Raw genomic sequence first — 23,833 nt, 5'->3', positions numbered from 1 at the left:
CAACTATTTCTGCTTTGACATATTTGTAAACCCACAAAATAGGCATATTCTTTTCTACAGTAAGTTACTAATTTGGTTCTACCAGGAGGTTGTGATTCAGGCTTGGGTTAGGAAGGTTTCTCCAAAAGCTAATTCAGACAAGAAAATGTTTTTTCCAGAAAGTCAGTGCTGTGAAAAAATAATTTACACTGGCATCATGTAGACAAACCACAATTATTTGACTGCTTTTTTTTTTTTTTTTTCATTTTAATTGGACATATTGAAGGTGACTAACTGGAACTGGAAGAATGATGAAAGAAATCACTGCTGTCTAGACAATTCTAATGGAAAACAGAAAGATTCCTTTTACTCAAGAAATTGAAATAAATTTTGAGTCAAAATTTTGTGCCTGTGCCAAGATTTGGCATACGGTTTTACCTCTTTTTCCTAGCCATTTCCCAAGGTGATTGATCTCATTTAGTTAATTCAGGGAATTGCCAGAATCAAAACCCAGGCAGGTCTTTAAGTTTTTGTTTTTAATAAGTGCATCAAGTGCCAGGAATTGGCTTTTGGACAGTATTGGGTCCCTGTTGCCAAGAAGCTGGGAATTATGGCCAAGCCATTATGCAAAAATGTTTAGACTTGGTTTGATTTTACTTCTCTTAACCTGACAGGTATTTCAGGCGACTGAATGTTTGTAACCTATGTAAAATGTCCTTTTGACCTATTTATTATTATGACCTAGTTTATTCAGTGAAAGTAAATTGTGTAAATATGTGCGTGGCTTTTATTTTTGAATATTAAATATTACAACTATTGAAATCCCAGTGGAGCCCCTTTAATTGCTTCTAAAACAGATTTTATTTTTACCAATAAAAAAATAATGCAGCCTGGCCCGTGTGGTTCAGTGGTTGAGTGTTGACCAATGAATCAGGCTGTCACTGTTCGATTCCCTGTCCAGGCACATCTCTGCCAACTCAGGGCATTATCTACCTACTTAATCTTCATCAATCTGGTAGATGAAAATGTTTCTCTTTTTTTAAGTTTTAATTTTTTTAATTAAAATCAAGCATTTTTTATATGATCATTGACATTCCTATTTTTTCATGTATTCAGCTTATTTTTATATTAGGGTATTGTCTTATTGTTATTGATTTATAAGTGGGAAGTTAAATAAAAATTCTTAAGGATAGTAATCCAATGACCTATGTATTGTAGATTTGTTTATCAACTTTGAGATCTCTTTTAGGTATATTTGGTTTGTTGTTACTTAGAAAATACTTATTTTTAGGTAGTCATATCTGTCAGTCTCTTTTCACAAAGTTTTAATATGACCTAGATGTGGTGGTGTATGTGTTTATCAAATGTAATTCTACTACATGTAAATTATCGATATATATAAAAGCCAAGCGACTGGAACGACGGAACAACCGGTCGCTATGACGCGCACTGTAGCAGCCAACCAATACAATAAAGATTTCTAAATTCTATAACATGCTTGGAAGGGCCTTCCTATCCCTAAAATCATTAAAAAATAATATAGTTTCATTTCTTCTAATACTTCTATGGCTTTAATTTTCTTTTTCCTTTTTTTTATGGTTTTAATTTTCATACTTAAATATTTTATCTTCCTGGAATTTATTTTTGTGCAAGATGAGAAATTGAAATATAAGGTTTTGTTTAGTCAGATGGACAATTTTTTGTTTCAACAGTGTTTCTAAAGTATTCCATCCTTTCCTCATTGGTTTGAAGTACTACCTTTACCATATATAGAATTTTCATATAGAGATGAAGTACTTTCTGGACTTGAATTTCTATTTTGTGAATCTATTTATCTGCTTCTTAGCCAGTGTCACATTCTTTCAGTCACTTTAGCGAAGTAATTTTGAAATCTGGTAGGCTAAAATTCCCTTCTTCCTCATTATTTCTTTTTTTCAATATTCTTGGCTGTTCTCTGCCTTTACTCTTCTACTTTAGAATCACATTTGTTAAGTTTCCTCTAAATTCTTTTGGTATCAATTGACATGATATTTCTCTTTGTTTTTGACCAATGTTTTATATTCTTCGTTGTTGTTTTTTTTAGTGTTAGGGTTAAAATTGGGGTCCAGTGGTTCCTAACCTTAATTATCTTTTTTTGTTGCTTTACGGTTTTTTGCAAGTTTTTTGCTTTTGCTCCTAACAGTGTATCAGAGATGACCTCATCTTAAACATTCAGCAGCATTAAGATCATTTTAAAAATCTATCTGAGCCCTAGCTGGTTTAGCTCAGTGGATAGAGCATCGACCTGCGGACTAAAGGGTCCCAGGTTCATTTCCGGTCAGGGCACATGCCTGGGTTGTGGGCTCCATCCCCAGTAGGGGGCATGCAGGAGGCGGCTGGTCAGTGATTCTCTCTCTCTCTCCCCCCCTCTTCATTCCTCTCTAAAATCAATAAAATATATATTTTTAAAATCCATCTGAGAGCCTAACTTTTCCAGGCTGTTCTTCACATGAATCTGTGGTGTGTTCTTTTGCCTGGGGCTGAGTTTATGGCATGTATGTATCAGTTACATCACTCTTCCTCCCCTAGAATCATAGATTATTCTCCAGTTTGGCAGATTCTTAAACTATTGAATAACCATATTTAGAGAGTTTTTATAATAACCTTAATCTTTAGCAATTAATATATTATTTTTTAAAATATTTTTTATTGATTTCAGAGAGGAAGGGAGAGTGAGAGAGAGAAACATCAGTGATGAGAGAATGATTGATCATCTGCCTCCTGTATGTCCCCCACTGAGGATTGAGCCCACAACTCGGGCATGTGCCCTGACCAAGAATTGGATTGTGACTTTCTGATTCATAGGCTGATGCTCAACATATAAGCCACGCTGGTGGGGCAGGACTGGGTATTTAAATTTACTTCAAACTTAGTGTAAGCTATGATTCCTGTTAAAAAGTAAGAAAAGATACAATGTAGGTTACATTACAGGAAGTATGACATCCAGATTAGAAAAGGTAATAGCTCCAATCTATGCTAATCAGTTTGCATAGACTCATACAGTGATTTTGTACCAGGCACTGAACCAGATGCTAGGGTACGAAGCGGAGAGACATAGCCCACTTGTAGTAGAACTATAGGGAAATGATAATAGGCTCTATGAAAAGCCAGAAGAAGGGGATCCAGGCCCTAGACCACAGAGGCTGGGACAGCATTTAAGGAGGAGGTGCCACAGAGCACAGGCTGGAGGGATGGGGCCTCACCAACTATGAGACCTTGTACAAATCATTTAACCTCACACTGTCTCATTGTCTTCATGTTTAAAAGGAAGTCAGAAAAAAAAGAAATCAGTAGCAATGTATTTCACACGGTTGTCCTAAGCATTAATGCGGTGATGTATATATGGGAAGCCTCTAGAGTGGACTCTGGCACACAGTAGTCACTCAGGAGATGGTATGAAATCCCATTTTGAAGTGTTAGAGGTAGTTGTCCCATCAGAGACAGACTTCCCAGCTGAAGGAATGGTGTGCACCAAAGCCGGGGGAATAAGCTGGGCCTCTTGGGGACTGCAGAGTATTTCATGATTGGAGTGTGGGGTGCTTGGGGGGAGTCGCTAAGATAAAACTGGGAAGGGAGGCTTGTGTTTGGAGACCAGGAGCTTTGTGCCGTGTTGAGGAATCTGAGAGGCATTTAGGAAGTGTCCTGGGGTCTTTGAAGGTCTGAAGTTGAAGGGGGGTGTCCAGACCAGTTTCACCAGTTTATAGACTGGTTTGTTGTAGATGTGTGGAGGGGGAGGGGAGCTGTTTGAAGTAGGCTATGGGTTAGAGCAGTGGTGCTCAGCCCTGGCTGCGCTGGGAACCACCTGGAGAACTTTAACCTTTTGCACTCGGATGTCGAGAATGACTCCACACGGTTAGCATCGGTAGCAGCTCGAGAAAAAAGCAAGCGAGTGCAAAGGGTTAAAGGGTCAGGTGGCCAAGTTGCCTCTATATCAATTATATCAGCAGCCCTGGGGGTAGGACCCAGGCATTGCTTCCCAGACAGTTCCACTGCACAGCCACAGTTGTGAACCATGGTAACGGCATTCAAACCAGATTTGATAAAGTTCCCAATCAAAGAAGTGCCCACCAATTAAAGGATCCAGGGTAGAAGGATAAGTCAGATATAGTGGCCAGTTGATTGAGGAAGGGGTTGATTATTCCTGGAGTGGGTCTCTGGGTGGACGTTGATCAATGCTCAGTTGTATACCAAGACTGAGAATGTGAAAGAGAAGCAGATTTGGGTCTGAGGCTTTATTGAGTGAGCATGAGAAAGATAATGTGATTTTAAAATGTGGATATTGAGGGAAAATAATACCCAACAAATGGGCAGAGAGGGGAACTGAAGGGGAGGAGCCAACGGAATAGTTGAAAACTCCGTGGAAAGAGAGTACATAATTGATGACTAAGATGCTTGAGGACACTGGAAGTGTAGAGCAGACATGAAGGAAGTAATTTATGTGAGAATTTCCACTCAGAGAGACATAAGTAAAAGTATGTGAGGGAGCAGATAGGTCACAGGTTGAGGAAGAAGGGCTGTCTGTCAGTCTGATGGTCTGTTATCCTTACTGTAGGGGACAGGAGTATCTGCTGAGAATCAGGAGGTGAAAGAAGGGGATTAAGGAGCATGAGCGAGCTTAGCGAGCTGACGAAGGGGCTAATGAGGAAGAAAGTGTCTTTGTAGTCCTGCTCTTAAATGTTTATATTCCCCCAGGGTTTCAGGATTGACTCTCCTTCACATACATACTTGCTGGGTGATCTCGTTCGTTACATCATATTACACTGCTACCTTTTAGGAGAAACATTGATAAACTGAAGTTTGGAGCAGTTAAGTAGTTGATATGTTATTTCAGAAGATTATTGGTTGGCTTGGGCAGGGGGCGATGCTTTGATACCATAATTTAAAATTTAAAGTGTTGAAATCACTTGAAAATCCCACAATTTCCAACATTCTTATCCTAGGTAGCATCATATTTTTTTCTCTATTGTAATGACTCAAAAACTACCAACTCGATATTTTGAAAATATGTTAACTTTAGTATAAATATCTTAATTTATATTGTAAAGAAATTCTAATATGCTTTCTACTTTTTTTTTGTTTTATGTCTAATAAAGATCTAATTGAATTTCTCTGATATAAACTACTAGAGGCCCGGTGCACGAAATTCCTGCACTCGGTGGGGTCCCTCAGCCCAGCCTGCACCCTCTCACAGTCCGGGAGCCCTCGGGGGATGTCTGACTGATGGCTTAAGCCTGCTAAGCCGTCAGTTGTACATCCTTAGTGCTACTGCGGAGGCAGGAGAGGCTCCTGCCACCACCGCTTCGCTCACTAGCCATGAGCCCAGCTTCTGGCTGAGCAGCACTCCCCCTGTGGAAGCGCACTGACCACCAGGGGGCAGCTCCTGCGTTGGGTGTTTGCCCCTGGTGGTCAGTGCGCGTCATAGCGACCAGTCGTTCCGACGTTCGGTCTAGTTGCATATTAGTCTTTTATTATATAGGATGCTTTGCATTATATATTCTCTAAATATTTTTTCCTCCATAAAACCAACTAAACATCCAGTAGTTAATTGTCAGACTGAACTGTTAATTTTACAGATTTCCTATTCAGCAGAACTAATTGTATTCACTACAACAAAGCAATTGTTGATATGGCTTTTCAGTAAGCTTTCTTGTTTATAATTTAAATTATAAAGTACTTAGTCAAAACTGGGATTAGGACCATGGGGTTAGAAGGTGGCCTTGATATTGCAGAACATTAACCCAGTGTTTTGATATTATTTCAGGTAACATTTCATTGGTTGCTTTTCCAGTTTCCAGCACCAACTCACCAACAAAGATTTTACCAAAAACCCTAGGACCAATAAATGTGAATGTTGGACCCCAAATGGTAAGAAAACCATCAAATCTTAGAATTTGAAAATTTACTAAATATGGATGGTCACATATTCTAGTTAATTTCTCATCTCGGTCATTTTTTAAAGTTTTATTTTTATCTGAACGTAACTGATTAAATCTTGAGAAAAAGAAAGGCACTCTTCAGTGTTTAATTTTCATACATTTGACTCTGGATTCTGGATGTGTAATTAGGTTTGCTCTTTATGTGAGGCTTTTCTTCTCATTGTTTGGTTAAATTGATTTAAAATCTGTTATGTTTTATGTTCTCTTCAGATTATTTCTTATAAAATAATTTTTACCACCCTAAACTATGTACTCATATAAATTGAACATGACCCATTAGTTAATCTCTATCTGGAGCTATTAATTTGAAATCTTTGACTAAAGGACATTTGGGGGAAAACAACATGCCAATTCCTTTACATTTTTAACAGAAATAATGGATGAAAAATATTTAACTTTCTCTGTAAGTAGTTCATTAATTATGTTAGAGCTTGAAGTAGATAGCACTTTTAAAAAGCCTTATTTATAAACAAAGTCTCATGCAACTACTCTAAAAACTATACCAAATTTGCCATGGCCGGCGTGGCTCAGTTGGTTTGGTGTCGTCCCGGGCACCAAAAGGTCACCAGTGTGATTTCTGATCAGGGCATGAGCCCAGGTTGTGGGCTCAATCCCCAGCAGGGGGGCATACAGGAGGCAGCCAATTGATGTTTCTCTCTTTCTCCCTCTCCCTTTCTCTTTCTCTAAAATCAATAAAAACATTTTTAAAAACTCATGCCTAATTTAAATGGCTTCACGCACCATTAGCAAAAGTGCATAAACATTTGAACAATAACTCTTCATTGTCAGTGCTTACATGTTCTCCTCTATAGAGCAACAAAGATAAAATTTGCCCATAGTATACAGCCCTATGGAGTATGTTAAACACAAAATCATTTAGACAAAAATACCTTTTAACATACTTAATGGCTCCAGAAAGTCTTTACAGACATGTCTTTAAGACATTCTAGACATGACATTTTTCCTGATTGCTTGAGGACTGTTAATTATCTACAGAATCCAAGCCAAAGATCTTACATAATTCACTATAACTATGTGAAGAATGTGATCTAGCTCCAAACTTCACAGAGACTTGAGCTCAGGTAAGTGTTCCCATTTCAAGGCAGTTCAGGGTATATATTCCAACATTTGCTCAGCATTTGCCCCTCACCAGCCACTATAGTAGGTACAAGTGAGATAAGACACCTGCCTTTAAAGTCTGAAATGTGATAATATAAGCACCAAAATTAAACGAACATACCAGAACTCTTATGTGTTTGCCAAAAGTCAGTGGCATGTTGTTTGCCCCTTACAGTACGCCTCTGGTTTTGAGATACTATTTTCTATTAGTATTTTAGTGTGCTGCTATGGCTCAAGTTCAGATTTCTCTTTTGGAGACATGTAATTTCTCTTTCCATTGTTAGTTTCTACTAATGTACATGAAAGTCTTTACACACTCCAGTTCTGACAGTAAGTAATCAGGTTACTGTAATCAGGTATACATACTACTTACCCAGTTACTGCAGAATCAGCAAAAAAAGGTCAGAAGGAGAGGAGATCGGGGGCTCTCCTTTAAACCAGGCCAGCCCAAGGCCTTTTTTGTCTCCCTGATTCTCGGGTGCTTTTTGCAGTTCTTGGGACTTGGACCGGAATCAGAGTTTTTGTTTTGATTTCCTAATTGATGTAGAACTCCAATTAGAGCCATTTCTTTCTTCTCCTCTTGCTTGCTTCTTTTGAACATTGTCCTTTCACCTTCAATTTTTCATTCATGATTATTTAAAATAGTTGTTTAGTTAGAAATTAGTGAATAAAAATTAATTTCTTCTTACATCAAATTTAAATTTCATGTCTCTTTAGAAGCCAAATCTTAATGGTAGATAGAAATTTCAAAAGGCCCTGAGAAAAAAGTTGTGTTCTGTATTTATAGAAACGAGCAGTAACTGTTTTATTTTGGGATACTTGCCCTTTTCCTAAAGGTTTCTGCTTATATATATATATGATACTCTCATGATTATCTTTATTTTAATGTGATTAAAACTGCATGATTCTTATATTAAAAACTAAAATTTTGTTAAGTAATGGAATCCTTGTCCTGGTCTGTTTGGCTCAGTGGATAGAGTGTCAACCTGCAGACTGAAGGTTCAATTCGCGAGTTCGATTCTGTTCAAGGGCACGTACTTTGTAGGCTCCATCCCCAGCCCAGGTTGGGGGGCGTGCATGAGGCAACCAATCGATGAGTCTCTCACATTGATGTTTCTCTCTCTCTGTCTCTCCCGTCCCTTCCACTCTCTAAAAGTCAGTGGAAAAATATCCTCGGGTGAGGATTAACAACAGCAAAATGGAATTCTTTAACATTTTGTAATTATATATATATTTTTTCTCCTTCAAAATATATGTTCCCTTGGCCTTTCTTAACTGTAGATGGCAGTAGTACATAAGATATATTGATTGAAGGTGGAAAATCCAATGAGGTTCAATCGCTGTATGATTTTCATTGGGTAACTGTAATCTATTGTCAAAAGAAACCACGATTACATTTAAATTAAGGTTGTCTCTGGTTTTGGGGAGGTGAAATTTAAATATTCATTTTCCTTATCAGATCAACTGAATAGTAGAAGTAGTTACCTCTAATTATCTTTAATTTAATTTGGGATTTCAAAATTAAGTTTCAGTTTTATAAAGTGTGTTTGACTCATCGCCTACATAGTTTTCCTATGTTTAATGGTTGATCAGTTCTGTTGACTTTCCTTTGGTTTTGTTTGTTTCTTTCTTTCTTCTTTTCTTTATTGATTTCAGAGAGGAAGCGAGAAGGAGAGAGAGATAGAAACATCAATGATGAGAATCACTGATCGAGTGCCTCCTGCATGCCCCCTACTGGGGATCAAGCCCGAAACCCAGGCATGTGCCCTTAGCCAGAATCGAACCTGGGACCCTTCAGTCCGTAGGCTGATGCTCTATTCACTGAGCCAAGTCGGCTAGGGCTGGTTTTGTTTCTTAAGACTCACTGTCCTAGTTTAAGAACTCATTGCATCTCACATGAACTTCTAACTTGTCTTTCCAGTTCAAGTCCATCATCTCCAATTTGTTCATTCAGGAAATGTTTATTAAGGACTTACTGTGTATCAGGCCCTTTGCTAAGAGAAGGGAACAGAGTATTGCTAATTACTCTCAGATCAGAAGAAAATATCTGACAATCTGACAAAGAGGAAGAAAAAATAAACTAGAACATAGAGTTCATTTCCGAAGTCATTCTCAGTAATGATAACCATGTTTTCCTATGCTTGTTTTCCTTACTTCTTTCTTTCTTTTTTTTTTTTTTTCCTACAAAGCCCTTTAAATCAAGTAAAACCGAGCCTGTAGGCTACTAATAACAGATACAGAGAAAGAACTCCTTAGTAATAAAACTGCACAAGTAATGCGGTCTGTTTCAAGGGTAGATTGGAACACATAGAATTGCTTTTTGGACCCCCTGTTCTTGAAAGAGAAGACCAGAGACTGATCAAATACTCAAATTTTCCTCCTTAAGCTGTCACACTCAATGTCAATTTGATAGAGGACATTTGAATGTGTGATGTAGTGATTGGTGAAAACTGTCTTTTATATTGTAGATTGGATTTTATATAATCTTTTCTAGCATATCAGTGAATAAAGAAGCTACTTTTTTTTTTTTCCATCATTTTAAAAGCTGGGTCTTTTCTCTCAGTTCAGTAAGTATTTATTGCACTTTCCTGTAAGCACTGTGCTAGGCCCTGCAAACATTCTCTCTGTCCTTGAAGATCTTGCACTGAAATAGAGGTGTGGAGGTGGGATGGGGTGGGGTGCATGGAGAGGTAGGAGGTCCAAAAACATTGTCTAGTTTTCATATTTTCACACAAGGCAAATTTCTGAATGCCCTGTTTGATCATCCTTGGCTTATTGTAGAGAATCAGAATTCTCTAGAATCTTATCCTTGTTTATTGTCTTTTGTTTTTATTTATTTATTTTAAAATTTATTTCAAAGAGAGAGGAAGGGATAAGGAGAAAGTGAGGAACATTGATGTGAGAGAGAAACATCAATCAGTTGCCTCCCATATGAACCCTGACCAGGATCAAACCTGCAACCTGAGTGTCTGCCCTGACTGGGAATCGAACCTGTGACCTTGCAGTGTACGGGATGAAACTCCAATCAACTGAGTCACACTGGCCAGGGCCCAAGGAACTTTTTAAAAAAGTCCATATTCTGTCCTGGCCTGTGTGACTTGGTTGAGCATTGGCCCATGCACCAAAAGGTCTCTGGTCAGGGTACAGTCACCTGAAAGGTCTCTGGTCAGAGTACATGCCCAGGTTGCAGGTTCAGTCCCCAGTCGTGCAGAGGCAACAATCGATATTTCTCTCTCACATCAATGTTTCTCTCTCTCCTTCTCCCTTCCTCTTTCTCTAAAATCAATAAAAACATGTTTTTAAAAAGCAATAAACACCCTAGCCGGTTTGGCTCAGTGGATAAAGTGTCGGACTGCAGACCGAAGGGTCCTGGATTCAATTCCAGTCAAGGGCATGTACCTCAGTTGCAGGCTCCTGCCCTGGCCGGGGCTCGTGCAGGAGGCAACCAATCTATGTGCTTCTCCTGTCTTTCCCTCTCTCTTCCACTCTCTAAAAATCAATGGAAAAATATCCTCGGGTGAGAATCAGAAAAAAAAAAGCAGTAAACAAAAAGTCCATATCTTTAGTTCCATTAATTCCTTTCCTGAAGTCTATCCTTAGCAAACAGAAATTAAGGCCAAGATCATTGTACAAAAATGTTTATCACAGCATTGTTTATAGTGAATAATTGAATATCCATATATCTAATAGGGAATAATAAATTTACATGATAGAATGTTTTACTGACATATTTAAAGAATATGTCATTAAAGAATATTTAATGACATGAGAACATGCTCTTGAAAAAAAAAGAGAAAGAGATAAAGTTGCATCTGTATAATAATCCAAATTGTGTAATGTTTTTGCCTATATTTTGGACTGTGAAGATCTGATTTACTGTTACCCAGTTCTAGTAAATCAAGCTTGACTGGAATTAGGTTCTGTAATTGCAAAGAAAGCTTTTCATTTTTCTGATTTTTAAAACATTGTCAGTTGCCAGCTAATCCTTCCAAATTGCTCTTCACTTGCTGAAACCTGCATTATGACCTCATGTCAGTATAAGATCCTAGGATATAAATGAATCAGAGGTATTGCTTATGTTTTTAGATGATTAAGCATTTTAGACAATAAGGTTTCCTCCTTGTAAGGTTAGCAGTGAACATTATTTTGTGCCTGTAGGCTTTTCATAATAACTAAGGATATTATTTTCTTTGTCCTAACTTCACAGATTATAAGCACACCTCAGAGACTGACCAGTTCAGGAAGTGTTCTGATTGGGAGTCCATACACCCCAGCACCAGCAATGGTCACTCAGACACACATAGCGGAAGCTACTGGCTGGGTCCCAGGGTAAGAGTGTTGTTACAAGTTACCATTTTTAAAATTAAAAAAAGTCCTGACCTTTTTTTCTTAGGATCTTGTCTTCTATTCTTGTTTTATGTTAGTCTAGTCCTTAAAAATGAATACACTTCCTTTAAAATTACCTATTTTATTTCACTTCATATCTTAGATATAAACCATTTATGGAGCAACCATTTTAAAACAGAGAAAAACATTATAATAATAACTTGTACCTGAATCTTTTTACTTTTTTTCAACTCCGAAAGAGAACTACTTTTTATTATTATGGCATTTAGCTGCTTTGGAGCTATCAAAACTATTTTATATTGTTTTAATAAACAAAAGATAGATTAAGTGTTGGTTATACTGAGAATTTCCCCTATGAGTTCTTGTTTCCTTTAAAAAAATCAGAAAAGGAACTAGGGAAAAGAGGCCAAATATATTAAAATTTTCATTGAGTTTTCCCTTGATTCTTTTGAAACACTGGGCAATTAAATCAATATTTCTTCTATGTTATTCAGTTGCCGCTTTTAGTATCAAACCTTCACATCTTTGTAAAATACCCTTACCCAACTTTTCTCCTTTGCTTATCATTTTAACATTTCATCTTTTCATAAAATAAAAGGAAATAGTAAAATTAATGACTCAAAACTTTATTCTGTTACTTTATAAGTTATTTAAATTATTATTTAAATACTGCATGGGTAGTTCCATCTTTGACTTACAACTGTGAGTTCTAGCAAGCAGACAATACATCTTGGTTGAGTAAGAATTCTTCCCTTCAAGAATATTAAATGAGCCTGGCAAGTGTGGCTCAGTGGTTGAAGCTTCAGCCTATGAACCAGGAGGTCACGGTTCGATTTGCGGTCGGGGCACATGACCGGGTTTGGGCTCCATCCCCAGTTGGGAAGGTCCTGCAGGAGGCAGTTGACCAATGATTCTCTCTAATCATTGATGTTTCTATTTCTCTCTCTGAAATCAATAAAAAATGTATTTTAAAAAAGAATATTAAATGAATTAATGAAATAACAGTCCTGGCAAAGTGTTTTAAGCCATATACATATTCAAACACCTACACATATATTAGAGACAGAAGAGTTTCATATGTAGTCATACTTTTCCATTATCAAATGAGATGACATGACAGTCACCTGTAATTCCATGGCCTTTATTCAGTCCTTGTGAACATTCTCAGGTTGATATAAAAGTTACCTTGGATTTCTGCACAGCCCTGAGAGGTTATAACATGAAAGCGTGCCTATGCCAGTGGTTTGGAGATGACCAGGGTTTGGATATTTCCAGCCTCAGCTGTGCTTTATGTTGGAGGTGGTATGACTGTCGTGTTTTTATAGTCAGTCATTCCAGAGTAAATCAAACTTCTCTGTGCCTTTTCTTTTTGTGAACCTGTAATGTTTTCCTCCTTAAAGATTCATTGAACTCATTTCAAACTAGGTTATTCTATTGTGATTTCTTAGTCCTTTGATAAAATTTAAGTTTTTATTTTATGGACATACCTTTTATATTCGTTAGTTTTTGTGTTTGGCTATATATATTGTGGAATTAGACAAGTTACAATAAATTATTCATGAAATAAAATAGTGTTTATATGTTCTTTTTATGCCTTTTTTTTTTCTTTTTAGTGATAGAAAACGGGCTAGAGAATTTATAGACTCTGATTTTTCAGAAAGGTGAGTATGAGTGTATTTTGTTTGGGAGATGCTACTACATAAAGGTTTGGTACCCACATTCTAGTTTAAGTTAGTGAGATGTGTTTATCCACACAAATTTAATAACTTTATTGAGTTTCTACCATTATTCTATACCACACAGAGTACTTGACTTCACTTGTCTTACATAAATTTAGTATTATATTTTTATTTTTATGGTTTCAAAAGTGAATAGATTGGCTATTGGTAATATGTCATTTAGCTCCCTCCCTCCTTTTGGGAAATGCAGTGTTCAACCAAGGTGAACACTCCACCTGACCTCAGCATGCCCAAACGTTTTAAAAACAGGTTGGATTGAGCACATTTAAAGATCGTAGTAAATTCTCACTTCTTTCTCTAAATAATACATGAGAGTATAATGTAACCTTTCTTTAGACTGTTAGGACAGTGGTTCTCAGTTCTTGGTGTGCCTCAGAATCCCCTGTGGTTTGTTGAAAAATATAGATGCCTGCCTACCAAATGAGAAACTCCAGGATTAAAAACTCTCACTTTACGGTCGTTATTTGAGCTTAAGTTTAATATTCCATACAAGTCACTACACGAGGTCCAATATTAATGTTGCACTGTTAAAATAGGATGCATAGTGTTAGAGGTAGTTGAATTCTGTAAGATTGTTGCTATTTTAAATAAACCTTGCCAGTTACACTTTTTAAATTTTATTTTTGGTTCTAAGATTTTGTAATTTCCCTTTTCAGTGGTATTTCAGTCTCCTTTGTCCTGTTAGGTCATCTGTTCTCAATATAATAGTTTTCTGTCTTTTCCATTTTCTAGTTTGCTATCTCCAACTTGCTAGGCAACTAGGTGGCCAGTTGTGTTAGAATTCAGTCTAAAATAAAAGTGAATAGGTTCTGAGTGAGGACCTCGGGGCTGTATATTCTAAAAGTGTGTTTTCTTGCATTGACACTGGCTTTGCTTTAGTTCCTTGGTGGCTTTTGTTGCTTGCTTCTTGGCTCTTAACTGTTTTGAACACAAAATCGTGTCTGAGGAACTGCTGTATCATATGGAAATATGTAGCAAAATGTTCTTTTCTCTCTATTGGCAATTCCTCTTTCCAAACTCATACTGTCTTTGTGTTTATCCTAGGAAAGGGTAGCAGTGTAAGTTCTTATAGATGTATTTAACAATGTTTGAGGCCTTAAAATAGGGCTTGTTATTAGTTATGATTGGTGGCACCTGTGTACTACAAACAGTATAAACAGTAAGATTCTCTTCATATTCTCTTTCATAAGAAAAAGATCTCTAAAGACCACATAAAAAGTGCTAGATTAAATTAGTGAGTGTAACCATTGATTCAACTTTCCTTTTCTGCATCTGGGTTCAGTGGCATTTTGGGAGGTAAGGGTTGTGCTTTTTATTATTCTCTTTTATTTTAAAATATAACCACAAACATTATACATGTGGCTTTTATTGCTGTTCTTACAAATGTTTCTTTTCCTCCAAATTTATTTATTTTTCTTTAACGCTGTGAAAAGTTTTGTTTACCCCCTCCCAAATGTTCAGGTTAAAAAAGCCAGCTCTCAACCATAGACTAATCTTTATCTCTCCAATATCTCGTATGCTAATTTAGTATGATATGTAAATATTTATATTGGTTTTCCTCGGGAATTTATACATCAATATATGTAGACATATACAAGCTCTTTTTAAAAATATATATATTTTTATTGATTTCAGAGAGGAAAGGAGAGGGAGAGAGAGATAGAAACATCAGTGATGAGAGAGAATCATAGATTGGCCGCCCCCCACATTCCCCACACTGGGGATCAAGCCTGCAACCCAGGCATGTGCCCTGACCAGGAATCGAACTGTGACCTCTAGGTTTGATGCTCAACCACTGAGCCACGCTGGCCGGGCTATACAAGCTTCCTATCCTTATCTTATTACTTGACAGTACAATTTTAGGTCTGTTTTACACAACTGTTTCCTGGTTAAGGCCATTTGCAGAAGCAAGTCAGTTTCTCAAGAAATCTTGTTTGGTGGGTAAAGGATGCATTGAGATAGTCTCATTAGTTTTCCCCTGTATTCTCATCCACTGGAGTTCTTTGCACAGAGCTTGCAGAAGGAGCTATGAAAACCCTCTTTCTGGTCTTGCCTGGGGTTTTGATCCTGGAAGATGTTTGTTCACTTTCTCTTTTTAAAATCTGATGGTGTCTCCTAAATCTCTTTTCCAAATAGGTCTGCTTTCGCTTTGGGATTTCTACTAGGGGAGGAAAGTTCTTAATATCTTTTTTCTGTTGGAATTCAGTTAAAATGTTATTTATTTATAATAAATTAATATAATTTAAACTATAATACACTAATAATAAGAACCAAAATCTGTATAGTTAAAAACAAATATCATTTTAGACTGTGATAGTTGGCACACAAAAAATAAGAAGGGGGTTTGTGGATTATTGGCAGGATGGTGGCTGCCTTAGAGCAGGCCTCTCTAAGGAGATAACATTTGAATGCAAAGAAGTCAAGCATGTAGCTAGCCTGATCGTGGTGGGGAGCCAGGGATTCAAGCAGAGGGAATGAATGGCAAATGCAGAGCTAAATGAGGAACCAGGTTGGAGTGTTTGGGGAAGCAGAGTGGCTTGGAGATAGTAAGAAAGCCAAAGTATTATGAGACTAGGGGCCCAGTGCATGAATTCGTGCACCTTAAAAGGAACTGTGGGCCTCGAGGCTGCGGTGGGCACAGGGGCGGGTCTCGGCCCATCCTCTGTGCCCCAGCCTGGCACCTCCCACCGAGGCCCCTGTCCCCTGTCTGCTGGCAGTCCCACTCCCATGTGCTGATGGCACCGGCCCCGGTAGCACCTGCTGACTGCGTGGAGCGAGTAGGGCCGGCGCCAGCAGCAGGTGCAAGTGGGGCCAACACCTCCAGTGGGTGTGAGTGGCAGCTGCTGCCCGATCGCCCCTCAGGATCAGGGGGAGGTGAGAAGCCCTTAGGGGCGATCAGGGCCAGCAGGCTGGCAGCCACCGTGTGCACCTGCTGACGGCACCGAGCAATCAGGATTGGTGCTGGGCGCCGGCAGTGGGTGTGAGCAGGGCCAGTGCAGACAGTGGGTGCGAGCAGTGGCTCTGGTGCCAGCAGCGGGGCTGTTGCTGGCAGTGGGTGCGAGCGGCAGCTGCTGGCCCTGATTGCCCCTCAGGAGCACAGGGAGGTGGAGAGGCCCTGAGAGACTATTGGGGCCTGTAGCCGCCGCTCGCACCCACTGATGGCGCCGAGCGATTGGGGCTGGCACTGGGCACCAGCAGCGGGTGCGACTGGGGCCAGCGCCGGAAGCAGGTGCAAACACCAGGCGGGACCATGGCGCGTGGTAGCAAAGAATTTTCAGTAACCACCATAGGCTCGCCCTGATAGCAACCAGCGCCCCGCTGTGGTCTGGCGCCCCTGCTCACCTGCTCCACCATCCTGCCATGGCCGATGCCTGCCATGTTCTGCGCGCTGCTGCCTGCTGCTGATGCCCGCCATGTTCCACACACACACACCCGGGTGGTCAGCGCAGGTCATAGCTACTGGTTGTTCGGTTGTTCCGCCATTCGGTCTATTTGCATGTTAGGGTTTTATATAGATGAGGGATGAGGGTGGAGAGGTAGGCAGGGGTCAGATCATGAAAGGCCTATAGGTCTCAGTAAGAAATTTGTTTTTATTTTAAAAAGGGAAATGAGCCAAAACCGGTTTGGCTCAGTGGATAGAGCGTCGGCCTGCGGACTCAAGGGTCCCAGGTTCGATTCCAGTCAAGGGCATGTGCCTTGGTTGCGGGCACATCCCCAGTAGGGGATGTGCAGGAGGCAGCTAATCAATGTTTCTCTCTCATCGATGTTTCTAACTCTCTGTCCCTCCCCCTTCCTCTCTGTAAAAAATCAATAAAATATATTTTTTTTAAAAAAAGGGAAATGACATGCTAATTTACACTGACTGCTGAGCGAGAAATGGATTCTAAGGAGACTAGAACAGAAGCTGGGAAATCAGTTACAAAGCTATTGCAGGGGCTGTGGCTTGGCAGTAGAGATGGAAAAAAAATGACTTAATTTTGGAGGTAAAACCAACAGGATTTATTGATAGATTGAATGAAGGAAAAGGGGCAATATAGGATGGCTCTTGTTTTTTTTTTTGCACAAATAGCTGGGTGAATATTGATGCCATTTACATTTATTGTTGCTAGGAGTAGGTTTGGGGAGGGATTGAATTTTGTTTTAGACATATGAAGTTCAAAAACTTTATTAGTTATCTAAATGATTAATATCATTAAGTCTATAAGTAGTGCATCAGCATGTAAATGGTCACAGGCCTAGATAACATACCCCAGGAGGGAGAGAATGTCCATAAGAAATAAACATTTATTTCCCACCTCAAATCCCCATCCCCACCCCCAACACATACACAATGGATACTTACAGGAACATGAGGGTGCGTGTTTTTTCTAAATTATTTTATCAAATTACTAAATTACCTTGTTGATATAAATGTTCTGGTTGACTCATTTTAATGAGAAATAAAGTTTTTATTATATATTATATATGATTTATTTAAATGGAATATGTTTATTGCAACTTAAATCGGGGGTATACTGTTTTATACTACAAATTTTAGTTTTATATTTACTTTTTAAAATAAATTATTATTAGGAAAATGTAAGAAGATAGTGGTTATGGATTCCAGTTAAGTGCCTGGAAAGATAAATAACTTTTTATTTTTTTAATATATATTTTATTGATTTTTTACAGAGAGGAAGGGAGAGGGATAGAGAGTTAGAAACATCGATGGGAGAGAAACATTGATCAGCCGCCTCCTGCACACCCCCTCACTGGTGATGTGCCCGCAACCAAGGCACATGCCCCCGACCGGAATCAAACCTGGGACCCTTGAGTCCACAGGCCAACGCTCTATCCACTGAGCCAAACCGGTCGGGGCAACTTTTTTTATTATTATTATTTATTAATTTTAGAGAAAGATAGGAAGAGAAGGAGAGACAAACATCAACCCATTGTTTCACTCATTGATGCCTTCATTGGTTGACTCTTGCATGTGCCCTGATCAGGGATGGAACCCACAACCTTGGTGTATCGGGACCATGCTCCAGCCAACTAAGCTACCCGGCCAGAGCATGGATACTTTTCCTTTTATTCTTTGGGCACAATTTTTTTGAATACTTGAAATGAAATTATTAATAAAATGTAACATGCTTTGTAAACTATACTATATTAGTAGTTTGTTTTTTTTTTCTTATATTTCTTAATTCGTTTTTATTTGGTAAAGAATGCTTCCTATGTATTCCACATCCTGTGATGAAATTTGGTGTAATTTAGAAAGGGGGCGTTGGTGTTTCAAAGAGCTCGGGTTCTAAGAAAGTGTGTAAACTCTTTATTTAAGATTTAGATAGGGAGATTCCAGTTTAAGATGGTAACTGAACAATATGTTTGCACCACAATGGCTGAAATCCTGTTGACATTCTCATGTAAAAAATAATAAAAGGAGCCCTAGCTGGTTTGGCTCAGTGGATAGAGCATCGGCCTGTGGACCAAAGGGTCCCTGCTTTGATTCTGGTCAAAGGCATGTACCTCAGTAGCACACTCCTCCCCAGCCCAGGCCCTGGTCGGGGTATGTGCAGGAGGCAACCAATCAGTGTGTTTCTCTGACAGCAATATTTATTTCTCTTGTATGGAATGGAATTGCTGGGTCATATGGTAATTCTTTGGCCTTTTGTTTCTTTTTTTTTTTTAAATATATTTTATTGATTTTTTACAGAGAGGAAGAGAGAGGGATAGAGAGTTAGAAACATTGATCAGCTGCCTCTTGCACACCCCCCACTGGGGATGTGCCCACAACCAAGGTACATGCCCTTGACTGGAATCGAACCTGGGACCCTTGAGTCCGCAGGCCGACACTCTATCCACTGAGCCAAACCGGTCTCGGCTCTTTGGCCTTTTGAATAACTGCCAGACTATTTTCCAGAGTGGCTGTTTTCACCAACAAAAATTTCCAGTTTCTGTACATCCTTGCCAGCACTTATCTGTTTCATTTATTTCACAACCTTGTGGATGTGAAATTATATCTTATTAGGTTTTTATCTTTATATCCCTAACTAGAGGCCCGGTGCATGAAAATTCATGCACTGGAGGGGGGTCCCTAAGCCCGGCCTGCCCCCTCTCACAGTCCGGAGCCCTCAGGGGCGGGAGGTGACCTGGCGATCAGGGCAAGGTGACGCCCCATCACACCTCTGCTGCTGCCATTGCCGGCAGCGCAAGCCTCGGCCAGCCCTGGTTATCTGAGCCTTGGGCAGCCGCCATCTGAGGCTTGCCTGCGCCTTGGGCTAGCCCTGGGCGACTGGGGGGCTGAAGGGACTGGGGGACTCCAGAGGCAGGCGCGCGGAGTGTCCAGGCCCACCTTGGGGTGGCCCCGGCCTTGCCGCATGCCTGCCACACCAGAGGGGTTAAGGGGACTGGGCGGTGCTATCTTGTGGCTGTGGGCGCCACCATCTTTGTGATGGCATGAGGGTCAATTAACATATCCCCTCTTTATTAGATAGGATGGTTGATGATGTTGAGCATCTTTTCATGTGCTTATTGACCATTTGTATATCTTCTTTGACCAACGTATGATCAGATCCTTTGGGTTGTCATTTTATTATTGAGTTGTAAGAGTTTTGTCAGGAAAAGGCACACCTTTTCTGATTGTGGCAGGAGTAGTAATAAACTAGATGTGACCATGGAAGTGACTTTAAAAAATGAAGAATAGCCCTAGCTGGTTTGGCTCAGTGGATAGAGCATCAGCCTGCAGACTGGAGGGTCCTGGGTTCAAGTCTGGTCAAGGGCACAATGAGTTTGGTTTTTTTATCCATAATTAATGATGAAATGCTAAAACCATATCATCTCATTTTACAGAGATATACTGGCTAATGAAGCCACTAAGCCATCAACATTTAAGCATAAATGACAAAACATAAATAAGTTCAAAACCGAAAGAACCACTGAAAAAATAAATTATTGTACAACTATTACCACTACCCATCTCCAGAACTTTTTGACCACCCCATACTGAAACTCTGTACCCATTAAGCAATAACTCCCCACTTCCTCTGGTTCAGTAGCCAAAGTTTTACTTTCTGTCTATGAATTTAACTGTTCTAGGTATCTCATATAAAAGGAATCATATAGTATTTACCTTTTCATATTTGGCTTATATCACATATCAGGTCTTCAGGGTTCATTCATGTTGTAGTATGTATCAGAATTTCATTCTCTTTTAAGGCAGAATAATATTGCATTATTTATATTTTTTATTCATTTGTTGATGGATGTTTGAGCTGTTTTCACCTTTTGGCTATTGAATATTGCTGCTATGAACACTCTGTTGTACAAATATCTGTTTGGGAGTCCCTGCTTTTAATTCTTTTGCTATGTACACAGAAGTAGAATTGCTGGATCATATGGTACTTCTATGTTTGTTTTATTATTATATTTTAAATATGTGTGTGTGTGTGTGTGTATATATATGTGTGTGTGTGTGTGTGTGTGTGTGTGTATTATTGTTTTCAGAGAGGAAGGGCAAGGGAGAGAGAGATAGAAACATCAATTATGAGAGAGAATCATTGATTGGCTGCCTCCTGCATGTCCCCTATTTCGGATCTAGCCCACAACCTGGGCATGTGCTCTTGACCAGAATTGAACCCGGGACCTTTCAGTCCACAAACCGATGTTCTATCCACTGAGCCAAACCGGCTAGGGTTGTCACTTCTTTCTATGTTTAAATTTTTGAGGAACTGCCATAATATTTTCTACTCATTTTACATTCTCACAGCAATGCACAAGGGTTCCAGTTTCTCCATATCCTCACAATACGTCTTGTTTTTGTTTTTGTTAATAGCCATCCTAATGGGTGTGAGTGATATCGCATTATGGTTTTGATTTGCATTTCCCTAATGGTTAGTAATGTTGAACATCTTTTCATGTGCTTATTGACCATTCATATCTCTTTTTTGGAGAAATGTCTTTTCAATTCCTTTGTCCATTTTTTAATTGGGTTGCTTTTTTTTTTTTTTTTTTTTTTGGGTTGTTCAGTTGAATTGAGTTCTTTATATAGGCTTTTACCTTTTAATGTTCTTTTACTAGAGGCATTGTTCATTTGACTTTCAAAGAAGTTTTTATAGAAGGGGTTGCCAGGTCCAAATCTCCTACCTGTGTACTGCAGGTGTTGACTATTCTCACTACTATTGAATTTTAATGTAGACATTGATTGGTTGTTATTGTTTTGGGCACAATGCTTTAATAACCTTCAGAGAACAAGCTTAATTTCTTGATTCAGCCAATGTTGAGTAGTACCCTTCAGTTTTGTATTGGTTATGAAAATTCTGGAGCTCATGAAGAGGAAAATCACCTAGTGGTACCTAACGTTCTATGCATGCTATACCATTTAATCCTCACAGTATCCTTGTGAGAGCAGTATTTGTATCCCCATTTTTCTGATGGATGAGGAATCTGGGTCAGTTAAATGAAGTAAATCGCTCAAAATATATAACTAACTAGAGGCCCGGTGCACGAGATTCGTGCACTGGGGGTGAGAGGTCGTTCAGCCCGGCCTGCACCCTCTTCGCAGTCCGGGACCCCTCGGGGGATGTCCGCTTGTTCAGGGGATTGGGCCTAAGCCGGCAGTCAGACATCCCTCTCACAGTCTGGGGCTCTTACAAGTCCGGGACCCCTCGCTCCTTACCGCCTGCCTGCAGCAGAGGCGGGAGAGGCTCCTGCCACTGCCGGTGCACTCACCAGCCATGAGCCCAGGCTTCTGGCTGAGCGGTGCTCCCCCTGTGGGAGGGCACTGACCACCAGGGGGCAGCTTCTGTGTTGAGCGTCTGCCCCCTGGTGGTCAGTGCACATCATAGCAACCGGTCGTTCCCCCGTTTGGTCGATTTACATAGTATGTTTTCATTATATAGGATAGGATAGTTTACCAATGTTGATATTTAACCACAGTTCTCCTCAAGTTTATTATCACTGCATGCACTGAACTAATCTTATAAAACTTATATGTAGTCTTGTATTTATGTTTCAGGAGTATGTTCTTCAGCACTTAAAGTTTAGCTGTTCCGATTTAAGGACTGTGTTTCGCTTTTTATTTAAATATTACCCATGTATGACTACAGAGGACAAATTAGCCAAACTACCCTATGATTATTTTATTGCTCCCTTTTTAAAAATACTAGAATTACATGAAAAATAACACCATGCTTTATCGCTGGCTTTTAAAAAGTATATAAACACTGAGTCGAGAAATTCATTTACGTTAAGCCATTATCCAGTTCTTAGTATAAATTAAAAATCCCATACACAACATAGTTTTTTCAAAATAACTCCTCTGCTCCTATTTTTAGCAACTCTTATATACTTTTGTCGCCTGACTTGTACGAATGATATTAACTTACGTGTGACTAGCCATTTGTATCTCCATGCACCAAACTAAGGGCATATCAGCCTAGAGTGGGTTTTGTGTGGAAATGGACACAGCAAATGGGAATTGGATTCTTTTCCAAAACGAAATGACTTAGGACAGTGACATAAACAGAATAGGGACATGACCGGATTCGTGTGGAAAGTTCACCATGATGGCCATGTCAGGAAGGACTGGGGTGCCTCTAGAACAGTTATGAGGTCCTTGTTAAGAACTGGATACGGACTTAAAGTAAATAAAATAAAACCACCGGCTACTAGCCTTGAAGCACTCACTTCAGCACTCACTCCCGGGTCTCTTTCAGCTCAGTATGCAGCATCTTTGCTTGTTTATATATCACTGCCTCAGAAATGGCTGTCACTAATTAACTGCTTTTCCTTTATCCAAATCAACAAGTTTTTCTGCCTCTTCAGTTGCCTGTGATCATTGTTTCTTTCACACCCTTAGCAACATTAGCACTCTTGATGGCCTCTACGTTTTAAAATTGTTTTAAAATTGTGCTATTCGGTGATTTCCCCAGCAACAAAAGCATTCTCTCCTTTGTTTGTTGCCGGAGAGACTCTTTGTCATGCTGAGGTGTCAGCTTGAAAGGGTTGTCAGTTCGAAAACCGAAGTTTGGTTCCACAACCTATTTTTTCTGTGAGCAACTGAGTGGAGATGGGAGATGTTCGAGAAACGAGGTTTGACTGTATTTTATGAACACTTTTTTCAATTATTAGCATTTAATGTTTAGAATCTATTCCCTTTTATTTTATTTTTTTCAGATACTCTTATTGTCAGTATATTCTTTGCCTCTCTTCAATATTAGTCATTTTCTCTTGAATATCAGTTGTGGGAGTTATGCAAAATAGATTATTGTGACCTCTTTAGTCCTTATTTTGGTTCCCTTGCACACAGCTGGTATTGAAGAGGGTGAAATTCCGGTTTCAACTGCTGCTCTCAAATTGGCCTGCTGTGCTTTCTAGTAAGTTCGTATTGGCTATTTGGGGATTACTGTTCTGATTTCCATTAAATGCAGCCCCGTTGAGTATTTCTTATTCTGCTCACTACCATGTAGGCCTTTGGCCGTTGGTATTGTATTCTGAGGATACCTTGTCATCTAGTTTTGCTGTAAATATTGTCATGAGGTTTGCATTTTGCTGTCTAGTTGCTCTGTTTTTATCTGGGGATTTGGAGAGTCTGAAAACTATGCTGCTGTCTTACTATCTTCCTAGACTCCCCCGTAACTGGTGTGTGTGTGTGTGTGTGTGTGTGTGTGTGTGTGTGTATGTGTGTGTGTGTGTGTG

At 39.4% G+C, this 23,833-nt stretch overlaps 1 protein-coding gene across 9 annotated transcripts in view; it reads left to right on the top strand.

Annotated features, from left to right (window-relative positions):
• The window catches only part of TFDP2 (transcription factor Dp-2), a 140,827-nt gene that overhangs the window by 99,894 nt on the left and 17,100 nt on the right, over nucleotides 1–23,833 (top strand). For all 9 annotated transcript variants that reach the window (XM_079794687.1, XM_079794688.1, XM_079794686.1 and 6 more), the window contains 3 exons: nucleotides 5,780–5,883; nucleotides 11,281–11,402; nucleotides 13,034–13,081. In XM_079794687.1, the coding sequence (XP_079650813.1) occupies nucleotides 5,780–5,883; nucleotides 11,281–11,402; nucleotides 13,034–13,081 (274 nt within the window). The remainder of the gene's footprint in view (nucleotides 1–5,779; nucleotides 5,884–11,280; nucleotides 11,403–13,033; nucleotides 13,082–23,833) is intronic.

Source organism: Cnephaeus nilssonii (assembly GCF_951640355.1).
Source record: "Cnephaeus nilssonii genome assembly, chromosome: 17".
Lineage (NCBI taxonomy): Eukaryota > Metazoa > Chordata > Mammalia > Chiroptera > Vespertilionidae > Cnephaeus > Cnephaeus nilssonii.
The sequence above is the reverse complement of the archived record's forward strand: the minus strand, read 5'-3'. Positions and strand labels throughout refer to the sequence as shown.